Source organism: Taudactylus pleione, unplaced genomic scaffold, assembly GCF_031769625.1.
Source record: "Taudactylus pleione unplaced genomic scaffold, aTauple2 ptg000265l, whole genome shotgun sequence".
Lineage (NCBI taxonomy): Eukaryota > Metazoa > Chordata > Amphibia > Anura > Myobatrachidae > Taudactylus > Taudactylus pleione.
The window spans coordinates 11,322,144-11,343,288 of NW_028284667.1; the positions used below are offsets into that span (position 1 = coordinate 11,322,144).

At 40.2% G+C, this 21,145-nt stretch overlaps 1 protein-coding gene across 1 annotated transcript in view; it reads left to right on the forward strand.

Moving 5' to 3' along the window:
• Window positions 1–21,145, forward strand: part of LOC148514013 (cilia- and flagella-associated protein 47-like) — a gene marked incomplete at its 3' end in the record, with an annotated part of 651,210 nt that overhangs the window by 70,482 nt on the left and 559,583 nt on the right. The window contains exons 10-15 of the mRNA XM_088481183.1: window positions 3,592–3,814; window positions 9,879–10,031; window positions 10,158–10,347; window positions 10,904–11,000; window positions 11,243–11,459; window positions 19,664–19,908. Coding sequence (XP_088337309.1) covers window positions 3,592–3,814; window positions 9,879–10,031; window positions 10,158–10,347; window positions 10,904–11,000; window positions 11,243–11,459; window positions 19,664–19,908 — 1,125 coding nt within the window. The remainder of the gene's footprint in view (window positions 1–3,591; window positions 3,815–9,878; window positions 10,032–10,157; window positions 10,348–10,903; window positions 11,001–11,242; window positions 11,460–19,663; window positions 19,909–21,145) is intronic.

A 21,145-nucleotide genomic window follows, 5' to 3' on the forward strand; every position in this document is an offset into this window, starting at 1 on the left:
TCTATTGATGTAGTAACGACAAACAGCCCTTCTCAGCGTGCCAGGTCCCATGCCACTCAGCTTTCTGCTGAACGTGCATCTTAGTCACAACATCATGTGAAAAAACCGCTTCATGAGACTGCACTGATTAATTAGATATGTGACACTTGTATATCTGTGTATGACTGGGTCTGAGAGCCAAATGTAATAGGGTGAGAATTTAGAAAATGTGACCGATTTCTCACACTTTTTAAACTCGGCCAATGTAATAAGAGTCCGAGAACAAAACAACAGAGCAAACTTGCATGTTTTGGTGGTGGAGCGCTTCCTGGAGTACCCCTTCCTGTGTGGCATATCCGAGTATCCGGAGCTGGGCTATTGCCTTCCCTCATTTGTCATCTAGAAGGTGAAGGATGGAGTCATTGGGAGTGCTGTCAGCCTACCACCATTGATGTTTTTAAACAAATGCCTGTTTAAACCTGCATGTTGTAAGTGCAAACTTGTCATTAAAACCTATATGTCCAAGTTTGATCTGCACTATTTTTTGTCTTCTCTTTTATTCCCCCTATTGGTGTTACACACAAACGGAGGAATCTTTTTAGATGTCATCAATCATCTGTGTATAAGAAGTTCCTATTGGACCTGGTGTACATTTACTTACTATCAAGTGGACTCATTCATGGTGATCATTAGTTTAATATATCTACCACATGGTTTGATGTGAATTTGGGTTCAGAGGAGCGCTAGAGGTGGATTCACATATTATTGTTATTTTATATGTTTTTCAGACTCAAAAACCTCTCACAATTTATAATCTCATCCAGATGTTTTCCCATTTTGTGATAAAACTCGACCAATGTGAGAGATTACTGCTAAACTCACATTTTCTAAACCTTCATCCTATTACATTTGGCCCTGCATCTGTATATGAAGTGCTAAGTTGCAGTGACCATGGCTTTCTTTCATGCCAAGTTCCATTGTACAGATTCAGACTCAACCATGCTGCATGGCGTATTGAGGCTAGGCATATGAGCACACATCTGTATACCTTCATTTTATTATGGCGGAAGAGCCCCATTCGACTTCCACAGTAATGAGGGCCATAAAAAATTAGGACATTTTCCTTCTCTTCACATGTTCTGATGACCAGTGGGGAATGTGTCAACTGATATATGGTGGACGTCTTGAAAAAGGTCCATTACAAGGGCCAAAAATAATTTGATATATATAAAGCAGCAACACACAAACAGCGGCACTCGGAGATTTCCATGAAAAAATATATATTTACAAATCCATAATAGACACCCACTTGGTGTCTATTATGAATTTGTAAATATATATTTTTTCATGGAAATCTCCGAGTGCCGCTGTTTGTGTGTTGCTGCTTTGGAATTCGTTTGATACGGAGGGCATCGGAGTTGCTGAACCAAGATTATTTGAGTGGCGATCCAGACAGGATTATATATATATATATATATATATATATATATATATATATATATATATATTACACTAGCAGATGTATCCGCCTTCACCCTGGTAGACCTTAGATATTTACTGTATCCATTTAATTTCACCACTCCAATAATACATTAATCCTTCACCTCTATAGTAATGCATCACTGCTACAGTAAGACATTACCTTCCCTCACCTGTGTACTAACACATTTTCCCTCCCTTGCCCATGTTGTAACTTATTCCTCTCCATCACCTCTGGAGTAACACATTCCCCTCCCTCCCCTCTGTAGTAACACATTTTCCTCTCTTTCTGTATAGTTTATATACAGTATATACTAATATTATAAGAATGTTGTGTCTGTCTGATTGTTCCAAGTTGGTGCAAAAACTGTTGAACCGATTTTCAAGAAATTTGCTTCACTTTGTAATGGAAACTCCTAGAAATAACATGCACCTTGTTTCAGCAAGTTAAAGCTGATTAATAACAAGAACATCATTTATTGACATATTCAATGCAAGAGATAGAATGTGCCGCGAACAGTAAGGGGTGGGGAGAGGTGCTTTGGCCCACATTTATTTGAATATTATAGGCTATATATCGATTACAGGTTTCTCAGAAGGCTCCAATCACTTAGCGATGTAATTCTATTTAATGGTGCTAATATTCCAATGTTCAAGTGTCTTTACGTTTATTCTTAATTGAACTAGAGGACAGGCAGGATGTAGGTTTTTACTTGCTGGATCCCTACAACTAGACCCTTCTACCAAAGACACCCAAAAAATTGCCAAATTGTCTCTGTATGTATATATCAAGACATTTTTATTTTCAAACATATAGAAAGATTGTATAAAAGTCTTTACATGACACACAATCCATTCAGTTCAAGTGTAAAATAATGGGAGGAACATTAAGTTGTTTTCTAAATCCTATTATGGCAACTAGGTTAGTTGGTCATAAGGATATAAGGAAATGATGGCCCAAGTTTAAAAAAGCAGATATTGGCTGTTAATGTAATCTATTATGTATCATAGCTTGCTCATATTAAACTGGACTTATCTATTTCAAAACATAGTCTTTTAAATACTATATTTTATATGTTTTATCTTTATTTTGTTTAGTAAAAAAAAAAGAAGCTATAAAAAGACAACAGACACAACTACACCGGAGTTACTTAATATACTGTATTTGTCTGTATTTAATACTGTATAAGTGAAGCCAACACAATATTGATTGTCAGGAAAATTTAGTACTAGGAGCATTAGAGAAGAATATTATTCACAAGTGATGTCAAACAGTCACAGTGAACTGCGTGTTGTATTACCTCTGTATACCTTTTATTGCCCAATATTTAATGTGAGATAATAAGCTAAATGAATGAATGAAAGCAGTTATTAACTAGTGATTGATCAGTGATAGAGGATGTCAGATGTAGCCAAAGGGAGACAGCTATAAGATAATAAGAAATATTACTCTATTATAGAGACTCTCAGTTATCTAGAGCCATCCTGTAAATAAGAAGGATGAGGTAGAAACCTATAAGAAAACCCTTAGTTGAAATAATTTATTACATCTATGGAGAGTTGATACTTGCTTGTCCCTAATAGCTATCAGCCACCTTAATTGTTGCAGTTGTGAATTGTTGTAAGTGAACTAGAAAGTTTTATAGTTCAGTAACTATATATCCTCCAATTGGAATGAGGAGGATATATAGTTACTGAGATGGAACACACAACAACGAACTAGCTTTATATAAATAAATTGAAATGTAAATTATTCTTTTCTCTTTATCATATTTATAGAGAAAATAAATGAGGTATAACACTGGTAAAGTCACATTTTTCTTTACTTTACACTACTTTATTATTTAGCTATATTTTGCTGTTTTAATTGGATTTTGAAGTGTGAAACTAATAGATTTTAAATAAATAAAAAATAATATTGAGAGTTTTAACATAATAAGCATATTTTTGTGTTTCTGTTTTAAGAAAGCTATTACTATGTTTCAGACTGAGAGCTAATTTGACTATTTGCTTTTCAATATATATTGCATTTCCTTGGCGGTAGATATTAACTTTGATGCTAAAAACTAAAGTTAGTATCTCTCTATGTTGAATAACATTTTTTTCTTATCTAATGTTTATTTTGAAATGCAGGCATAACTCCTTTAGTTTCTAATCCCACTGGGCAATTTGTCCAAGCGACATCGCAGGAGACAGCAATGTTTTCCGGATCCACAAGAATAGCCACTTTGAATGCGGCTAAAACAAAAATACATGAGCACCAAAATTCAATTAGTGAAGACAAAGATGTTCTAGTGGCATTTCCAAATGATCGAGCTGCAAGCATACGCCCAAGTGACCGCAAAACACAGTACAGGTATATTCTATGCACTGGTTATTAATATGGAAATAGAATTTATGCCATTGTATGACATTTATGGCCTTAAAATTGGGAAAAGCAGTAAAAAGACAGTCTACTACTTGTTGATGTATGTTTGCATGCATTTAAACTTTATACCTGTGCTAATAAACATCCTATTAAACAATGATGTAGTAGTTCAAAAGCGCTGTCTGTAAGTACTCTTTAATCTGATGTAGAGTTCCTTTTACACCCTCTAGCATGGAAATGAGTGGCGGAGAACTTCCGTCTATTTATGGACCTTCTATGCGGATTAAAGGCGAAAGTCATATATTCTGGATAGAACTCGCCAAAAAATAATATATACTGTTCCTTGAAAGGCTTTTTTACTATTTCGTTGCACTCCCTCTCACTTTTACATGCACCTGCTTCTTCCACCAATAAATAGAACAGACTGAAGATGCCAACTTCTGCTTCACAAACGTGGAATTTACTTCCCAGTATGTCAAAGTATTTTTATTCCATAAAGAAATATAAAAAAGTCCAAAATGGTAACATCAGCAATGACACTGCCAGATAGGTGTGGCCACAAATTAGCAAGATTCTCCTTACATGAACCCAGGAAAGTAAGGTGATCTTTGCTAGTTGGATATAGTAGCCAGATGGAAATCACCGCTCAGTCAGATAAGTACTGTCCCCCACCATCAACACGTTTCAGTCCTTATTCAGGATGTGACTTGGACCCAACAGGAAATCCTATTTATACCATTTCTTCTATTTGCCAATTAAAACTCAAACATAATTAATTATCCCCCAAATCACTCATAAAATACCATCACAGTACTAAATGAACATCATAACAGCTCCATATACATAATATGTTTAAACAACACTCCTACATAACAATAAATAATATAAAAAAGCTATAAAAAAATCCATAATAATCCAAGCAAACATTACAGCACATATAAATACCGGAATCGAAAATCCTATACATACACCCCCTATTGTTATGATGTTCACAGAATTCCTTGACGATCCTCCCCTGATCCCATGCGTGGAAGCCTACAGCGGCACCTTTACCTATGGAACTGATCTAAAAAGAGTTTTTATCAACAGAAAGACAAAAAGAAAGGACATTTCCAGCTGTGATATGTGGACCTTGATTGCAAGTTACAATTAAGATCAGGGGTGGCTCGTCAAGGAAGTTCTGTGAACATCATAACAGTAGGGAGTGTATGTATAGTATATTGATTACAGACAGCGCTTGTGAACTACTCCATTGGTGTTTAATAGAGTGTATAGGTTTGGTGTTCCTAGGAGTGGTACTGAGCAGCAGTCTAGGGCGCAAGTTACTGCCTATTTGTTATATATCTTGTTGATACCTGTGCTGTTCGAGTGTGCAACTTTATAAATATCAATTATCTCCCATGCACATGAATGCTTTTCACTCATCTGTAGGGAATTATCAGCTACTGTAAAGTATAAGATATTTTTTTTAAATCCTAATCCTGCTGATTCTGTTATTCCCATATCCTTGACAGGTAAAAGTTAACTAGCCTGAAGCTGATGAGAAGTAAATAGTTAATTCTGTTTATCTTCTGTAATTTACAGTACTTGTGTCTGGAAGAACTTATTTATGTGATCTGTGATTTATAGTACCTACAGCATAGGCCTGATTCAGACATGTACGCAAAACTAATTGTTTGCATACATAACCTATAATTTCGCTTCTGCGCATGTGATGGACCCGTTCTGCACATGTGCAGAACAGGTCCTGCAATTGAGTTTGCAAATCGCTCACATTTTGAGGGGTAGAGGGGACTCATGGCTGGCCAGCATTCCCGGAAACTGGTGCTTGTCACCCCCAGGCCATGGTCTATGTCGGTGAACGCAGATTTCCTGGCCTCACAGGCTGCCAGGAACCAGCCAGGCTGAGTAAGTCTCAGCTTACACAGCCTGGCCAAATGAGCAACAATTGCGACCGATGGTTATCCGAGGCAGCATCTATGGACGTTGCACTTGGATTACAGATGCAGCAAGGAGGTGTCTATTTCCTACAGACACATCCTGCTACATTTGCATTTTAGTTGGATGGTATTGCACAGCAGTCTGGAACAAATTATGGCTATGCAATGTCTATATCTAAATTCTTAATATAAAACAAGCATTAAACAAATGCTTTCAGTGTACAAAAGTGGTGGCCAGATTACATATATATATGGAAATGTCATTGAAAGATGGCCATGATGGATGATAACCAAACAAATGCACTGATGGAGGTCATTTGTCAACCTGGTTTTCCATTCTGTAAATTGAAGCCCAATCTGCAGCTCTTTCTATTTTGGACACGTTTAGTATGGGGTCACAAACTGCGCAGTTATCACATCATTTTATCGACTTAACGAACCAAACATGCATGTGCTTGTCCAGGATTAGTCCCTCATCTTCAACTTTTCATTTTCTAGTTTGAATAAATGTATCTATGTCTTACTGTAGTGGAATGGTGGAAAAACTGCCTTATGTTTGACTCTAAATTTTGATCCTAAACAACATAAAACATACTGTAATAGCAGAGCAGTAATTTACCTATAACCTTTTTTATATAAATATCTTCAATTATTGTATGTTGTTTAACATCAATAATAAGAGTTGTTTATATGCTGTATCACTAGCCATTCTCTATATAGATGTCACTATAAATTCTGTTCATTTCTAGGCTGTGATGGTTGTGGAAAGTGCATACCAAGCAGACCAAGATCATTTATTGGATAACCAAACATAGACCTACACATTTGTTTTATTGCTACAAAAAATAAATGGATTGCAAATCTGTATAATGAAATTGGATTAAGAACCTCACACTCTTTTGGAAATTAACAGAGACTTCATATGTATAATATGCAGTGTTGAAAACAGAGCAGCACTAGATTTCCATTGTTCTCCAAAACATGCTTTTTGTGTTAACATGGTGGTAACATGCCATTGTTGCTATAAAGAAGTTACTTTTCCAGACATTATATACTGAATGCCTCTAAGTACTGCTACAATAAGGAAGAGACTCCCCTCAGTTAGCTCAATGTACACTACACGCCTCTTAGATCTTGTCGAGTGACTAGGTTCACACTTGATAAATACAAGTAAGTGATTATACCCAAGAGCTGCTGAGTGTGGATTGAAAGATCTACAGTATTTACATAGACAGTCAATAGGTTGTCACCAAATGGCAATAGGTCTATAGAGTCAAGTGGTTGACCGGGTCAAAATGTCGACTATTAAATGTTTTACATGGACTAAGGTCAACAGAGTCAAAAGGTTGACACACAAATTGTTGATAGAGTAAAGGTTGACTCATGTTTTTTGTTATGTTAACCCTACGCCTCACCCTAAATCTCCCCCTGGAGCCTAACCCTAACTCTTCCCCTAGTGCCTAACCTTTAACTGTCCCCTTCTGCAGAGTAACCGTAACTCTCTGCCAAGTGCCTAAACCTAACCCTAAAAATCATGAAAATCTATTGTCAACCTTTTCTATGTCAACCATTTTGACTATGTCAACCTTTTGACCCTGTCTACCTAAGTCCATGTTGACCTTTTACCTGTTGACCATTTGACCCTGTCAGTCTTTTGTCCCTGTCGACCATTTGCATGTTAACCATCAGTTGTTGTCCTATTGACTGTCTATCTAGACATTGTAGATCTTCCATCCCTGTACTGTGCTGCTAATTGTGTTTCCAGCAGCTCTCAATGTTTAAAACAGACAGTTACTTTAAATAGACAAATGAGAGTGCTCTAGGTATGGTGTAAAGCACGATTTGATTGTGTATAATATAATAATGTAATAAATTCTTAACACTATGCAGTGTAACAGAGGTTACATAAAATACAGACAGAAGAACATGCAATTGGTAATGTAAATAGCTCTCTGTTGAATATTTGCATCAGGAACTGAGCATAATAATACGATAAATGGGAACAAAAAAGTCTTGCCCTAAGACTGTCCCTAGTATACAGACAGGACAACTGGGGAATATTCTGTCCAAACATTGGCATCTGCTATTGCCTAGATCCAGACATAAAGGACTTAATACCTGCACAACCAAAAATGATATGCAAGAATGCATGCTATCTCAGAATATCTTAACCTCCAGTTGTATTCCACTTGAAAACAAAGGAAACCACTTTTGTAACAACTGTATAGGGTGTAGGAACCTGACTGTAGAGATGTTATAAATTTGCCCCAAACAGATTAATAGATTGTTAATTCCACTTAGGAGCCTGAGAGGGTAGTCTGGTGTAGTTAATTAAAATGTACAATCCTTATGATGTCCAGTAAGCAGGAAAAAAACTATTAACCTGACAGGACATGGGTAAACAAAACCTTTCAACTAGGGCTGCATATAATTTAGATGAGGCTGCTTACAGGGCTAACACACCGGCTGTAATTAGCGGCTGTTTGGAAGGTATAAGAATATTCCAATATAGTTGATAAAAGGGATCAACGCTCCTAATTTTGAGTCTATGAAGATAATGAAGTAGCTCCTTGGAAAGTTACTTAGCTATTAGTTTGTAATACCTACACAGTCTCAGTTCTTTTACTGGTTATATATTAACCTAATACGGTTTGTATTCTTTTAATGGTTATAAAGATTTCCTCTTCAGTGAACCTTTCTCATGATCACTATAAGTAATTATTCACCAAATTACAGGTAATTATGATGACAGCTTTATTAGTAGAGCACAGGGATTGGTTATTCTCAGTATAGAAAGGACAACCATGTGGGATACATTTACTGACACCCCCTGAAGAAACCAGTAAGGTAAAACTACTTAGGGATCAGTATTGGATGCTCCCTGACTCATTTGGAAGCTCTTGGAAGTTTCTACCTATTGCTATACTTACTACCTATACCTACTACAGATGGCAGCGCGCTCCCTCCCCCACTGCCGATAATAAGGAATACCTTGTGGCTGTTGATCCCTGTCCAGGGTTATATCTTGGTGCTGTACCTTCTATCCAGAATCAGCTTGGTGAGAGAAAGGCGGTGCATGGGTGGGGAGGTAGAGGTAAGCACTGACCACCATTGAAAGAACTGAGTGTGTAGGTATTATAAACGAAAAGCTAATTAACTTATCCAAAGAGCTGCTTTATTTTCTTCATAGAGTCAAAATTAGAAATGTGTATCATTTTTTTAAACTATATTGGAATATTCTTATACCTTCCAAACAGCAGCTAATTACAGCCGCTGTATGAGACGCGATGAACTGAATACAATATTGACACTTTATTTTCTTGTACTCCTGATACGCTAATAAGGGAGTTTGTCTTCTTTTTTTGCAAACAAAGTTTTTTAACATTTTGATGTTCTTTTAAATATACTGTTGGAGTTTTTTTTATGTGATTGCATTAGTCTTTAAATAAATGTAAAAATATATTAGAATTAAGCTCTCTCTTTGAGAGATATATTTTTTGTTAGTGTTATTAAGCAAACCAGTGCTTTATTTGGGAGCTGCTTTTCTTTCAGTCAAGTGATTATAGAGAGTTAAATTATTTAATAGTGCGCCTGAATTTTTTTTTGTGCTTACCGGGCTTGTAACACAGCAGGGGGGTGAACAAAGAGCCGTATAAGCACCAGGCATGACTGCACATAAGTAGAGATCAAAGCCTCATTATATTTTATCTGGTTTGATGTAAAATTTATATTTCTATAATCACTAGGAGTTCCCAAAAGTCATAGAAAAATATCTAAAGTCTCTACTCTCCACTATGTCCTGTCCTGACCCACTCAGCTCTGTCCCATGCTGACCCCCCACCACCACTCACACATACTTACCTTACCCCTGGTAGCCATCTGTTTCTGTGGTGCTATTTCTGCCCCACATCACACACACATCGCAGTTGCTCCAACTGCATATTGAGGAGATGGGACATATCTTATGAAATTATTATATAAGTATACATAATCACATCATACTTCACAGAGTACGTAGAACACACTTTGTAATAGTTGTATTGTTTTCTCTGACATCTTTTTTTCTTTGTTTTCTGGTTTTTTTTTTTTCTTCAAATATGTACAAAAACTAGGACTATTTTCACCAAAATTGAGAGATATAACTATGTGGATTCAGATTATGCACACACAGAAAATGAAGAAAAGATAAAACAAACTCACAAGGACTACTATGCTAATTATATAAAAAGCAGAAGAGAACGGCGTCTTAAAGAAGAAATAGAAAGGTTTGTGCTGCAATGAAAATTCCTAATTGATGCTGTCATATGTCATATTGTTTCATTGCAAGTCACAGTACAATTCTTTTTCGTTATCAAATGTGTTCCCAAGCATATTTTTGTTTGTTTTTGTAGGGAATTTCATGAAGTGAACAATGATGTAGATATTGGCATTACACCAGCAGCAGGTCTTCAGCCACCCAGTGTTTCACTTGCTGAATGCTTTTCCAAGCAGCAGAAGACTAAAACTGCTCCCATGATTAAGGGCAGCCTGCTGACTACTAGCCAGCTAGCTGCTGGAGTGTCTAGATCCATAACACGTGAAGTAAGAGCCATACACCTTCCACTATAAGTTACTGTATATTAACTATACACTTTAAGGCTGCAATATATACCATTAAATGCAAGAACTGTTTCTTTAACTGACTGTTATATATATACACAGTGATTCCAGTTTATTGTTGGAAAATGAAACTAATATATATTCTGTCCTCAACTGCCTCATTAAAGCAGTGAACATCCCAGACTATGTTATCCTGAAAATTTTAATTACATTTGGTTTCTTTTGTAAATATACCAACGTGAAATAAGGCATTTTAAATCAGTAGTACAATACACATTTACTATAGTTATATACTATATACTAATGCTGTGCTGAGGAGATAGGGAATATGCAATATTTTAGATGAAACAAAATGTGCTGCACATCTGATTATTTTGCTGTTAATAAATTACCCTTAATTATAAGGGACACAAGAATTATGTTATTCATTAGAAGAGATTGCAATGTTACGAAATTAGAAGGTGTCCAAATATCTGTGACCCTCCCACCATAAAATCTTCACTTTGTTATAATAACATATTGAGACTTCTTATTCTAGATCAATGATGGTCTGAATGCAATTCCCTGCACTAGAAAAGAGAAGGAAGACTGCAGCTTAAGTCTCACACCTCAGCAACTTTATCATGTAGTTATCGGTAAGACATGAAATAACAATGTAAGCAGTAATTGTTCTTTTCAGAATATATTCAAGATGTTCAACTATATAATTAATGCAAAAGATAAATAAGTATGTAAGAATTGCTTGAACTAGTTCAGCAGGTAGCTTATTTGTTATTTAAACCCCAACTAAATAAAAATGTTCTGTTGCTTAAACAATTGTCTTTTTGAAGCTTATTTTTTTAAATTAAATAAAATTTATAATTTGCACATTTCACAGGTCCTTCCACAATAGACTTTGGGGAAGTCTGTGTGCGTTCCACATCTGTCAAAGAAATGAACGTCATAAATAGCCTGCCCACGTACATCTGGGTTCAGGTAGAAATTGATTGTGATGAGCTGCAGCAAACAAGCCCACTGTCTCATGTTGTACCACCCATGTCAAAGACTGAGATCCCTGTCGTCTTTGAAACAAATTCATTGGGAAAATTTAAGAAGTAAGAACAAATGTTTTGTTTTTTTAATGTTAATTGATTTTTATTGGAAGGAATATAAACTAAAAAAAGACAAGGTGGGAGCTTGCAGGCCAAGTTCAATATTTTTATTACACATAACTAGTCATAAGTCTACCATAATTGTTAAATGAAAACATTATAGATTATCTATGTATAGGCACACAACCTAGAAGTCCAGGAATAAATAAGGGATTACCTCATGACTAGGTTTTCCTTTTTTCCATGACTCTCATTCTACAGCATTTCTAGGTGGCTTAGTTTATTTGTCGATATATAGTGTTTCCATTGTACAGTTATTATTTGAAGTCTTTACAAGAAGTGCCGTTATCAGGGTCTAAATGTTTGAGTTACGCAGGCAGGGGATGAGTTTTTTTTTATACTAGGTAAACAGGGGAGGGGCGGTGTACTGTTGATTGGCCGGGGTAAACCGGGGATCAGTACTACTTCTACCCTGGCAAATATGACTCTTGGGGTAAATTTACTAAGATTCGTGTTTGTCCGAATGTGGCTGTTGAAATACGGGAATTAACTATTGCAAAAATTGGAGTATTTCCCATATCTTTAGAGTTAATCACGAGCAAAATCACAGTTAAAAAGCAGCCGAAAATACAAATAGAACTGGATACACCATCATCTCAACACGGCAGTACTTTCCTTAGACAGGAATACAACATGCGAATTTACCAAAAATCATGATTATAATCACGGGTGTAATACTAGCAAAATTGGTGTCCAAATAGAAGTTTTAAATAGACTCTCTCCTGAGCAGCTTGTCTAGCAGAAGCATACACAGATCAGTGTGATCTGTGTATGTTTCTGCTTTGTTGTTGTGAATGAAATGCTTAAATGTTTTTTAAAAATGTACGTGGGTTTCCCCCCAAAGCATAACTAGCCCGGGCTCCTGACCCAGTTCTGGTTCTTAAAATACGGATAAAAAAAGTGTAGTGTTCCCCCGTATTTTGGAAACCAGCACTGGGCTGCTGTGCCAGTGTTGGTTTTCAAAATATGGGGGGAAAAAATTGCGTAGCATTCCGCCTATTTTTAAAATCAGCACTGGGCTCAAATCTGGCCAGGGTGTAATGCCACAGCCAGGGGACCCTTTCACCGGGTCTCACCGGCCAATGCATTATCACCACAAGCCAGTCAGCCCAAACCAGGCATCTCAGGGGAGGTGGGGACCCCCCAAAAAAGGGGTCTCCTCTCTCCCGAGCACTCTAGGTTTTAGCTGAAGCCTGGGCTCTTCCCCACACTCCTGGGCGGTGAGTGCAGGGGTAATAGTGTTGAAAATAGAATTAAACTATTGTTTTTTACAGTGGAACTACAGGTGCCAGCATGCCTGCCCTTTGGCACTTGTGGAACTACAAGTGCCAGCAGGCGGCCGGCACCCATACTTCCACTGTAAAAAATAGTTAAAAAACCACAAGACACACACACACCGTAGACTGTAGAATTTTATTGCACACCTACCACACTTACACATACTTACTTACTGCCAGAAATTCTATCCCCTTCTCCATGTAGAAATCTAATATGTTACATGTAAAAAAAATCCTATACTTACCTACCTCCTGGTGTAGATCCGGTCCTCTTCTCAGTAGCATCCAATGGGTCTTGGCAAAACAAAAAAATTAATGTCCCATTCTAGCACAAACAAGTATAGGTATATGTGTTATCACATATAACTATACTACATGGAATGACAGAAGATGCTACTCTTTTGAAATTCTCATGTCCTGCCAGCCGATCAGTGGCCACTCTACATGTAGCGTCGCTGATTGGCTGTGACACATGTGCCTGCCACTTTACATCACGTGGGTCACAGCCAATCAGCGGCCGCTACATATAGAGCGGCCTCTGATTGGCGGGCGGCCTCTGAGAATTAAGAATTGATATAACAAATATACCTATACTTGTCCAAGCCAGAACGGGACACTCGTTTTTTTGTTTTGCCAAGACCCTGAGGGACTACAAGCACAATTTAATATATGCATTTATCACTACTCCAAGGTGTACTATTCTTTACCTAGCATAGCTGCTAAAACCAATATGAGTTAACATACTTTGGATAAAAGTCCACCCAAGCACAATCCTCTTAGTGATAAAGTCTGTGTCCCCATATAACTATCAGCAATGTCAATATATGTGTAGTGATATTTAATTACAATATATATCCCTCACTCATCTACAGGGGACACAGATTTCAAAGCTGCTGGATTATCCTAATAAGTCATCTTTCTTAGTTATCATAGTGTGGTTTCACTTTCTTACAATATACAATTGTTTCTGACCGACTATCATTTATGTATATGTCGATAACAACAGAGATCTAATTAAAAACTACTATAGTTCGCCAGATATGTACTGTACGAAGTAATCATATGTGCCTCCCTGTAGATTGAATTCGGGTTAATTAGAATATTGATTACCCTTAACAGGAGCTGATTACTCATTGAATTTTTATCAATAATAAATAATACTACTAATTTACACTTCAAAGGACGTTTATATTGTTCTTTTTTGTCCTTAGTAGATTTCTATGTTATATCTACACATCACCCTCTGGGGAGAACTTCTTTTTAAAGGTGTATATTAAACGTTAAGTTTTATTCATACTAATCATTCCATCATCATTCATATATAAATAATTATCTGTCATAAGAGTGCCCCTACAAAGGCATATTTGTCCTTTTCCTCTGCTTCTTGCAGAAATTACTTTTATATAATTTCTGTGCATCAGATCTACAGTACAAACATGTCTTAGCTGTGCATAAATGGGAAAAAAAGCGTTCTGTATGTATAGGAAGGGATGTAGTGAATAGACCGGCGGACTCAATGCCGTTGGTCTATATCCCGACTCCAGGAGCCTGGCAAGGGACAGAAGATAGGCGCCGTAATACCGACGCCTATTTTCATCCCGACGCCGGAGTGCCGAAGGACGCCGGACTGATGGAGGTAAGTGCAGACGTCCCTAGCACTTAGCCGCAGAGGGGGGGGGGGGGGGGTGTTAGGTTTAGACAACTCCGGTGGGACAGGGTTAGGCATCGGCGGATTGGGATGGAAAACCAGCCCGGGAAATTTCTGGAAGCAGCCCTAATTTGGGCGTGGTCTGAGGAGGGGGCGGGTACTATCGAGGGGGGCGGGATTTCTCCTCATACAGCCTGATCCTGAGTTGGACGCAACTATTATATATTCTAAAACCAAAGCACAAGACGGGGGTGCCACATTATGCATCAAAGAGTAAAATAATTTATTACAATCATAAAAACACTGAAATACGGCATGCGTACCAATATTGGCAGTTGAAAATACAACTAGTATAGTAAATTCATACAGAGTGGATGTAGTTGACATCCCGGGGGTCATGATGCCGGCGCTCATAATACCGCCACAATCCTGACGGTGTTAGGTTTAGGGGGAGGGATAGTTTTAAGGTTAGGCACTGGGGGAAAGTTAGGGTTAGGCTGCAGGATGGAGGGTTAAGGTTAGGCTGCTGGGGGGGAGGATTAGGCTGCGGGGGGAGGTTACGGTTAGGCTGTGGGGGGGGAGGGTTAAGGTTAGGCACTAGGGGGAAAGTTAGGGTTAGGCTGCACGGGGGAGGGTTAAGCTTAGGCTGTGGGGGGGAGGGTTAAGGTTAGGCTGTGGGGGGGAGGGATAGGGTTAGGCTGCGAGGGGGAGGGTTAAGGTTAGGCTGCGAGGGGGAGGGTTAAGGTTAGGCTGCGAGGGGGAGGGTTAAGGTTAGGCTGCAGGGGGAGGGTTAAGGTTAGGCTGCGGGGGGGGAGGGTTAGGGTTAGGCTGCAGGGGGGAGGGTTAAGGTTAGGCTGGGGGGGTTAAGGTTAGGCTGTGGGAGGGGGGCTGGGATTCAGCTGGGTACACACTAGACAATATCTTAAGTGATTTGGCCGATTCCACCTCATCGGAACAACAAACCATTCATATCGTCCAGTGTAAACGCATAATGCCAATGCGCGCTCCCGCTGGTCATCCGTTGCATTCTCAGATCTTTTGTACATGCAGAAAGATCTGAGGATGTTGCTAGCGATGCTATGGTGCCGAATGCAGCATGGCCTCCGCTACCCCCTGCCGTTGCTCCGTCGCTGCAAGCATCGGCAAGTGTGTATTCACTTACCGATGCCGGCACCCCCGCTGGGTCCCATTGCTTACGAGATCGTGTTGGGTACACATTGTCTAATGTGTACCCAGCTTTAGGCTGCGGGGAAGAGGGTTAGGGTTAGGCTGCAGGCAGAAGGATCAGGGTTAGGCTGCGGGGAGAAAGATCAGGGTTAGGCTGTGGGGAGGAAGGATCAGGGTTAGGCTGTGGGGAGGAAGGATCAGGGTTAGGCTGTGGGGAGGAAGGATCAGGGTTAGGCTGTGGGGGAGGAAGGATCAGGGTTAGGCTGTGGGGGGGGGAAGGATCAGGGTTAGGCTGTGGGGGGGAAGGATCAGGGTTAGGCTGTGGGGAGGAAGGATCAGGGTTAGGCTGTGGGGGGGAAGGATCAGGGTTAGGCTGTGGGGAGGAAGGATCAGGGTTAGGCTGTGGGGAGGAAGGATCAGGGTTAGGCTGTGGGGGAGGAAGGATCAGGGTTAGGCTGTGGGGAATAAGGATCAGGGTTAGGCTGTGGGGGGAAGGATCAGGGTTAGGCTGCGGATGGAAGGATCACGGTTAGGCTGCAGGGGGGAAGGATAAGAGTTAGGCTGCGGGGAAGAGGGTTAGGGTTAGGCTGCGGGCGGAAGGATCAGGGTTAGGCTGTGGAGGGGAAGGGTTAGGCTGTGGGAAAGGTGGGTTAGGGAGAAGATAAGGGGTCAGGGCTAGACAACCAGAGATACCACCAACAATACACCAGGCTTCTGTTGGCACTAGCCACTAGCGTTCCTGTGACGCTAGTGGATTCGGCTAAATTACTTGGAGAGACGCCAGCCACAAAATTCTTTAGTCCTAGGACTGATACGGTGGTTTCAACTGAAGCAGAGTTGTTCACACCAAAAGCAATCAATTCTGGGACCTGTTCCATTTTCACATTTTGTCAGGATCAGAATTAGCGCACTATTTGTTTTCTATAGACAGACAGATCTCTCTATAGACACACATTTTCTATAAATAGCATAATCACCTCTAAATAACTAATTACTACATGTGCATGATATATAAGTAACACAAATGCAAAGGACACCTTAAATATATTATATATATATTTACACAAACACAGTGTGTGTGTGTGTGTGTGTGTATATATATATATATATATATATATATATATACACACACACACAGTATATATATATATATATATATATATATACACATACATACATGCACACAAATATATATATTTGTATGATATTTTTTTTATATATATATAATATATATATATATATATATATACACAGCTCACATCCCACATGTTGTGATAGTTTGCCTGTTTATTATTCAACCCATAAGTAGAAAACAGCTAAGTGTAATAGGCGCCAGGGTTAAGATTGTGAGCTAACCTGCCATATAGACAAACTGCATTCAGGTACTTCATACATACATACATACTTACATACATACATACATACTTACAAAGGAATCGGAATGTATCTTAACCGCATCCCTTATACGTACATTAATAATCGTATAATTTAGTTTATGCTGCATAACATATAAAAGCCAAATACATAAGAAAATAAAAGCTGTTACAGCCAACATTGAAAAACATACATATCATAACGCACATACATAGAATATTTATATATATATATATATATATATATATATACACACATCTCACATCCCACATGTTGTGATAGTTATTTAGCTGATGCATAATAATATGATCACATTACATCCTAGGCATCACCTAAATAATCACAACTTGTGGAATGTGATATATATATATATATATATATATATGAGGAGTTCTATGTAACCGTGGATAAGTTGTGACACATATGAATACAGTCACGGCCTTAGCCACACACTTATACACAGAACTTGTGACTCACAGTGCCGGTGCCAGTCACCTCTGCCTCCAGTCCTGCTGCCCCTGCCCCCTCTGCCCTTCCCGGCTCCTGAGTACTGCGCTGGCTGGTCTGGTGGCTGCTGGAGGCGGAGACGTGAGGTGTCACTCACGTGCCCATGGGAGGAGCTGCCGCGGCTCGGCATGCACAGCAGCCCTCCCTCAGCCATCTCACTGCTGAATGCTTCTGCACATGTGCAGAAGCTCATTCATTACAGCTGCCTGTTCGGAGCTGAGTTACGATCGTGGTAGCGTCCGTTAGAACCGCCGGCTAGTAGTCAGTGTGATTAAAGTGGCCCAGCAGGTGGGGAGAGGGGACCGGCCCGCAGTCCTGGTGGCCCAATCCGCCCCTGGGGAAGGGGGGGATAGGGTTAAGTGCCACTAGGGGGGCTAGGGTTAGGCACCCCCCTGGGAGGGTTAGGTTTCGGGTGTAAGGAGTGGGGGTTAGGTTTAGGCACCCCTGGGGGAGGTTAGGGTTAGGCACCCCTGGGGGGAGGTTAGGGTTAGGCACTAGCGGGGGAGGTTAGGGTTAGGCACCCCTGGTGGGAGGTTAGGGTTAGGAACCCCTGGGGGGAGGTTAGGGTTAGGCACCCCTGGTGGGAGGTTAGGGTTAGGCACTAGCGGGGGAGGTTAGGGTTAGGCACTAGCGGGGGAGGTTAGGGTTAGGCACCCCTGGAGGGAGGTTAGGTTTAGGCACCCCTGGGGGAGGTTAGGGTTAGGCACCCCTGGGGGGAGGTTAGAGTTAGGCACTAGCGGGGGAGGTTAGGGTTAGGCACCCCTGGTGGGAGGTTAGGGTTAGGCACCCCTGGGGGGAGGTTAGAGTTAGGCACTAGCGGGGGAGGTTAGGGTTAGGCACCCCTGGTGGGAGGTTAGGGTTAGGAACCCCTGGGGGGAGGTTAGGGTTAGGCACCCCTGGTGGGAGGTTAGGGTTAGGCACTAGCGGGGGAGGTTAGGGTTAGGCACTAGCGGGGGAGGTTAGGGTTAGGCACTAGCGGGGGAGGTTAGGGTTAGGCACCCCTGGGGGGAGGTTAGGGTTAGGCACTAGCGGGGGAGGTTAGGGTTAGGCACCTCTGGTGGGAGGTTAGGGTTAGGCACCCCTGGGGGGAGGTTAGGGTTAGGGGGGGAGAGGGGAGGATTAGCTTACCTCACGCAGACAGGATTTCCTCCGTCAGGCTCATGCTGTCGGGATTTTAACCGGCAGCTTTACAATCCCAACCTGTATAGGAAACCATTATGTAAGTTAGGTTACCCTGACAGTATCCTGCTTAATTCAGTGAATTATGCAATTCTTGATCTGTACTGCACTGCGAAAGAAACTACTGATACCTGACATCACATATATCCACATGATGTTTTTTTTCAAATCATGCCAAATAGCTGTTTTTTTGTAGACCTTTGGGACATTTGTAGTTTACTGCTATGGCTAGCATTTGTGCTCAATAAAAAAAGCAACAACTTTTTATTACCTTTGTAAGTTACACAATGGTATTAAATGCAAAATATATTTCTCTTATAGTATAAATGAGTATTTTGTTTTACAGTGTTGGTAGATAAGTAATAATTAAAGTGACGCTATTGGTCTTCATGCATTAATACAGAGATAGTGTTCTGTGTATACTACCTCCTATACCAGTTTTTCAGAGATGGCATACTGTGCAGTATGTTTGACATAATGTTCAAATGAGGCAAATAATCTGGAGCTTTACATTAATACATTAATTAACAGGAATCTTCTAAAGTGTTTATGAGTAAGACAGAACATATTGCAAATTACTGGCTGTCAATTGAGATTGTTCTTACTTTGGTAGACAAGCAGTAGTCAGCTTTAATGGTTATTGCACTTAAAGGAATAACCTTTTGGTTACTGTCAGCATTTCATTTAGTACTACAGGCTGCACCTGGACTTTCTGCCCTCATTATTAATAGATGGTATCTTTAAACACATTCTTTCAACAGTCACCTTTATGAGCTAACATGGTTCCCTGATGCAATGCATTATGACCCTGAGGCTATTACTAAGAACACTTTCACTGAAAACATTAGAGATGCATGTCAGCAGATAGTTTTCTAGACTGATATGACATTAAATCTGTATAGTAGACTATATTTGAAATTTCGACTGTTATGCTGTTTTTGCTGTTATAATTACAGTGAGAAAAAATAATATATATTACTCATTATTTCTTCTAGGTCAATTACCTACACTGTAAACAATAAGCATATTGGACACATCCTAGTAACTGCAAAAGCAGTTCCCATTGCCCTTGAGCTGTCATGCAGTGAGCTGGTTCTGAAACCCAACAACCACTTCTTAGCCGAGACAGGATTTAGATCTTCCATAAGATTGTATAATCACAGGAATCACCCAGCTGAATTTAGCTGGAAGCCAGTCGTAACTGAAAAGGGAATTGCTTTTTCAATACGTCCTGCAAAAGGTAATGCAGATAGACTGTTAGAAGGTTACTTTTGAAAATAGTTTTCATAGTATTCAAGTGATGCTAATATGTATAAATCCTGTACATAATATATGTATGAATGGTGAATTCTCACAGCTAAAATTGATAAAGGGTCGATATTGTGCTGCCATAGGGGGTGTGACCAGCACAGTGGAGGTGTGGTTAGCTATGTGGGGGGTGTATACATACACACACACACACACACAAATATATTTATATAAATTCATACACACACGTACGTACGTACATACTATATATATATATATATATATATATATATATATATATATATATATTAGGGGTGAGCGGGTTCGGATTTCTGAAATCCGAGCCCCCCCAATCCGAGTCAGGCTCGACTTTTCCCGCCTGACTCGGATCTGAAATCGAGGCAAAACGTCATCATCCCACCTTCCGAGTCTCGCGGGTTTTGGATCCTATATAAGGTACCCGCGTCGGCGCCATTTTCTCACTCGGCTGTGGACAGTGAAGAGGGAGGGTGGGAGTTAGGGCTGTGTAGTGTAGTGTAGTGTAGTGCTGCTGTTGTCCACTACTTCAAAGTCCATAGGGGCTGGCTGTGTTGTGCTGTGCTGCTGTTGTTAATAGAGGCTGTGTCCACTACTTCAAAGTCCACAGGGGCTGGCTGGACTGTGTTGTGCAGTCAGTTCTCCATAGGGGCTGTGTCCACTCCAAAGTCCTGTGCAGTGTCCCAGTCCTAAAGGGGTGCTGTAGTGTTGTCCAGGTGGTGCTCTGTCCATCAGGGGTGCTCCCCCCAAGTGCTAAAAAAAATAATATATTTTCTGTGTTTGTGAATTGTGTGCGCAGTAGCCGCACGTGCATCAACAAAGTAGTGCCAAGCGTGTGCCTGTGTCATAAGTAAAGGGCCGGCTGGCTTGACCGTTAAAGGGTGCTGTAACCCCCGAAAGTACACTCCAGTCCAAACCCCCAAAAAATTATTTTCTGTGTTTGTGAATTGTGTGCGCAGTAGCCGCACGTGCATCAACAAAGTAGTGCCAAGCGTGCGCCTGTGTGATAAGTAAAGGGCCGGCTGGCTTGACCGTTAAGGGTGCTGTAACCCCCGAAAGTACACTCCAGTCCAAACCAAAAAAAAAATTATTTTCTGTGTTTGTGAATTGTGTGCACTGTGGCTGCACGTGCATCAACAAAGGAGCAGCGCCAAGCGTGCGCCTGTGTCCCATAAGTAAAGAGCCGGCTGGCT